The 5,000-nt window shown below is 42.7% G+C and overlaps 1 protein-coding gene across 5 annotated transcripts in view; it reads left to right on the plus strand.

Annotated features, from left to right (window-relative positions):
* Positions 1 to 5,000, plus strand: part of nrxn2b (neurexin 2b) — a 543,549-nt gene that overhangs the window by 229,583 nt on the left and 308,966 nt on the right. For all 5 annotated transcript variants that reach the window (XM_030779476.1, XM_030779479.1, XM_030779477.1 and 2 more), the window contains one exon: positions 3,973 to 4,134. In XM_030779476.1, the coding sequence (XP_030635336.1) occupies positions 3,973 to 4,134 (162 nt within the window). The remainder of the gene's footprint in view (positions 1 to 3,972; positions 4,135 to 5,000) is intronic.

Genomic DNA, 5,000 nt, shown 5'->3' on the forward strand with positions numbered 1-5,000 from the left:
TTTGTTTATTTATTTTATTGATTTTCTTTTGTGAAGGCTCAAACAAAGCAGCGTATTGTAAGATAATGGTGAATGAACAGAGAATAAAGTTGATTCAGGACCAGTTGTGGTTTCTGTGAGTCCGCTTGAGTGTGGCCGAGATGAATAAGTGAATTCCAGAGTGTTCTACACGGACTGAGATCTGAAGAGTGTCTTCAGTGTAACACTAAACTATGTCATTCAGCATTAAACCGGGTGTTAGGCAGAACTGCTCATCAGTAACACTCCCATGTGTGCAAGAACCCACGCTTGTCACCTGAATTCAAAAGAAAAAAAAAGAGAAAACAGAAAACAATGTGTGTGTGTGTGTGTGTGTGTGTGTGTGTGTGTGTGTGAAGAAAAGACAAAGCACTAACTTTACTGTCTCTCACTCTTTCAGACGGCGCTCCACAGCAGGTGGCAGGCAGCTGGATGACTCTCCTTCTTCATTAATGACACATTAATTCTCTTAACGAGCTTTGACACCAGCCGTTTGCCAGAGTTTAGGGAAGGGGGAGTCAGGGAGGTGGGAGTGGGGGTGGAGGGGTGGGGGGACGATCTGGCAGCCCTGGAAAATGTCACCACCCACACAGACATGGACTCTGAACATAAAAGATCATTTTGTCTATCTATTTATCCAACAGCTTATTTCTCAAATCTGCTATCCCCTGACCCCCCCCCCCCCCCCAAAAAAAAAAACACAATGCCAACACAGCTCTAAATGTGGTCTAACTTCACGACAAATGCCACACCTCCCTCAGGTGACATCATAGACAGCAAGCCCGAGTATTGGCCAATCACCAGCCCAGCTCTAGCTATGTGCTCGTCAACAACGTCCAGCCCCTTTAGATTACACACAGACTCTGAACTGAGCCAATCAAATCAGTCAGTCAAGAGTTGCTACGACAACCTATCAGTCAATCAAGAGTAGCCATGACAGCAGACATAAAAATGGGTTGCCCTGTTTGGAGGGAAGTACGGTACGGATGAAAAACAAAAACAAATAACAAAAACGAATAAAAGACAACAATGAGAAGAATGAATAAAGAAATGAAAAGATGAAAACTAAACAGCGAGTGAGAAAGAGAAGAGCGGTGAAGACAGAGAGCTCAGAGATGGGTGAGGTTCCTGTGGAGTGCAGCTGTGAGGACATTATTAACAGCAGTACGTTTAGAACACTCTCCTTACACACCCAGCACTATGACTTCCACAACTTTACTACTGTGTGTGTGTGTGTGTGTGTGTGTGTGTGTGTGTGTGTGCGCGTGTGTGCGTGGGCGTGTGTGTGTGTGTGTCAATGTGTGTGTGTGTGTGTGCGTGTGTGCGCGGGCGTGTGTGTGTGTACGTGCATGCGCCTGCGTGTGCATGTGCGTGCGTGTGTGTGTGTGTGTTTGGTGTCACTCTATCTGAAAATAACAGGCTGTTCATTGGTGCTCAGTAAGACAAACTGTGTAGTAACCGTGGTAGTTAATGTGAGTTTATAAGTCAAGCTGTGTTCACTTCGTATTGGATTGTGAAATGAGACGGCTGTTTATGGCATTACATTGTGGAGAAGTCAAAAGCTGAACTCTTGGTAGGGCGTGGGCTGCGTTAGCTGTTGCCTGAGAAGAAAGTCATTTGACTGATAAAAGAGACGGGCACACAGTTGACTGAGCTGAAAGCTAAGCTTTATCACAGTCTGCTTTAATTGGACGGGACAAAATCATAACTATCATTCCCACAGTTTCAACGCAACACTGACAGCTAAGGCAAACACACAGGAACTGAACGATGAAGAAAGAGCAAGAAAGAGAGAGAGAGAAAGCGAGAACGCGAGAAAGAAAGAAAGAAAGAAAGAAAGAAAGAAAGAAAGAAAAGAAAAATAAAGAAAAGAAAATAAAAGGACCAAAAAAGGACCAAAAAAACCCCTAACAAACAAGCAAAAAAAAAAAAAAAAAGAACGAAAAGAATCGATATTTATGCTTAACTGTGTTTGTCTGTATGTGTGCATGTGCGTGTACGTCTGTGTGTATGTCTGTGTGTATGTCTGTGTGTGTCAGAGAGAGAGAGAGAGAGGCTGTGTGTGTGTGTGTGTGTGTGTGTGTGTGTGTGTGTGTGTGTGTGTGTGTGTGTGTCAGAAAGAGAGAGAGAGAGGCTGTGTGTGTGTGTGTGTGTGTGTGTGTGTGTGTGTGTGTGTGTGTGTGTGTGTGTGTGTGTGTGTGTGTGTGTGAGTGTATGTGTGAGTTTGGACATTTCGGTGGCGTCTCTCTCCAGGTCCGTCTGGGTAATTAAAAGAGAGAATGCACTCTGAATGAGAGCTCGCATCCAGATCAGGGCAGCTGGCAACCTAGCTCTCTCTCTCTCTCTCTCTCTCTCTCTCTCTCTCCCTCTCTCTGTTTCTCCCTGGAAAAGACATTCACATTTTAATGTAACTCAATTATCCCAAACACTGATTAGCATGAAACTCTTTCATTGGCCAGTTTGTCTCCGCTCATCATGAAGTCGAGTCTCAAGGTCGAGTAGTCAATTAAAATTACCTGTTCAAAGACTGAAACATGGAGACAAGAACCGATCGCAGCCTTTAAACCATGTTACAACTTCAAACGGATGTATTTTAGGATCTTCTCTCTCTCTCTCTCTCGCTCTCTCTCGCTCTCTCTCTCTCTCTCTCTCTCTCCCTCTCACACTCTCTCTCTCTCTCTGTCTCTCTCTCTCCCTCTCTCTCTCTCTCTCTCTCTCTCTCTCTCTCTCTCTCTCTCTCTCTCCCTCTCACTCTCTCTCTCTCCCTCTCTGTCTCTCCGTGTCTCTCACACAGAAAAATAACTCTTCCCTCTGACATTCATGAAGACCAGTGTGTACTGTCCCTTACCAGTGCAGTGTAATAGACCAACAATAAATAAATGATGAAACCCAGATGACCTGAACAGAACCGAACAGGGTCCGACAGGGTGTAAGTTCAGCAGTGAGACCCCGTTCACAGCCCGAACACGTGAGAAATGTAGTGTTGCGATTTATTTAGAAAACAGATCAAATCAGCTTGTTCTCAGGTGTCAAGTCAAACAGCCATGTGTAAGTACACAAAAATGAATAAAGAATAAATAAATGAAAAACAGCCCAAGAAAGAAACCAACACAAAACCTAAATATGCTCTCAGAGTAAAAGCATCACCTATTACACTTAACCAGAGCTGGCAGACGCTTCCTTAAATACCTGAGGGGAACTTTTTCACTCAGTTCCAGCTGTGCTTTGAAACAGAGAAAAAGGAGAGAGAGAGAGAGAGAGAGAGAAAAGGGTTATTTTCAGCTGTTCTATCTCCTCTACCTTCGGCTCACACGAGTCTTCCCAGGCCCCCTTTCCGCTCTGACGGCGATCAAAGATTTGTTTCACTCCTGTAACCCCGTACAAAAGGCACAGCTTAGTGTAATTAAATATTGAAGGGAGTTATTTTGAATCTGTCTGTCTCTGGATATGGGCTGATAGAGGGAGAAGCAGTGAGCGATGTGGATAGGGGGATGAGTGTGATTTTCATGCTATCGAGTGATCAGAGAGCATTATTAAACTGAAAAGGGGAAAAATGGTAATTCTGCGTATACCTGGTTAATACTTTAGTGAAGTGTGTAGCAGACAGTGTTGGGTGGGCGACAGAACGGATTACGTCGCTTCGAGCGCGAGACGGAGCGGGAAACGCTGAGGTGCGAGAGGTTAGCCTCAGAGTCTTATCAGCTGCACTCCATAGCAACTGGCCCCATCCTGAGCTCCAAAAGCACATTCAAATTAAAAAAACAAAAACCAAAAAAAAAAAAAACCTTTTTTCGTATATCGTGAAACAAAGAACACAGACAAGGAGATTTCTCCACCAGCCACATCTTGTGTATAATGCAATTTCTTCCTCTTCCCCCCCTTCCTCTTCCTCCTGCTTTCTCTCCCTCTCTCTCTCTCTCTCTCTGTCTCTCTGTGGGGCCATGTTGGGCCTAGGTGACCATCTCAGTGGATGGTATTCTCACCACCACTGGTTACACACAGGAAGACTACACCATGTTGGGCTCGGATGATTTTTTCTACATCGGCGGGAGTCCGAACACGGCGGACCTGCCCGGTTCACCCGTCAGTAACAACTTCATGGGCTGCCTGAAAGATGTAAGTCTCCTGACCAAAGATTACACTTCACGGGTTCAGTAATGCATACAACTGCTGTCAAAAATGACCGTCATCATCATCATCATCATCAACATCAACATCATCATCTTCCTCACCAGGGTCATCTTCATGTTTATGAGTGTTGCACTAGTAATAACCATGAAGACATAAATGAATTGATCAGTTGATATTTTCACATGTCATAACATGTTCTCAGGTATGAGATTCACAGCCACGTGGAATCACATGGGACACATTAGACTATGTTGTGTAATTAACACTAATAAGAGTTTGTTCTGGAAAGGGAGTTTTTCACATTGTGTTATTTACAGCTTTTTTTGTTTTGTTTTGTTTTGTTTTGAGGGGGAGGTTGTGTGTTTGTTTTAACTTGCATAACTGCGTAATTGTTTTCATTAATAATTTTTTGCTCAGTAATTATAGCAGAGACACCAGAGCTGAAAAGAGAGATTTATAGCTGATATTTCAGTTATTGCTACATGTGTTATAAAGAAAGAGAGAGTGAGTAGAGAGCTAACAGTAACTGTTATTTATAAATGTGTTATAAAGAAAGAGAGAGTGAGTAGAGAGGTAAGAATAACTGTTATTTATAAATGTGTTATAAAGAAAGAGAGAGTGAGTAGAGAGGTAAGAATAACTGTTATTTATAAATGTGTTATAAAGAAAGAGAGAGTGAGTAGAGAGGTAACAGTAACTGTTATTTATAAATGTGTTATAAAGAAAGAGAGAGTGATTACAGAGGTAACAGTAACTGTTATTTATAAATGTGTTATAAAGAAAGAGAGAGTGAGTAGAGAGGTAAGAGTAACTGTTATTTATAAATGTGTTATAAAGAAAGAGAGAGTGAT

The sequence above is a fragment of the Chanos chanos genome, chromosome 7, assembly GCF_902362185.1.
Source record: "Chanos chanos chromosome 7, fChaCha1.1, whole genome shotgun sequence".
NCBI lineage: Eukaryota > Metazoa > Chordata > Actinopteri > Gonorynchiformes > Chanidae > Chanos > Chanos chanos.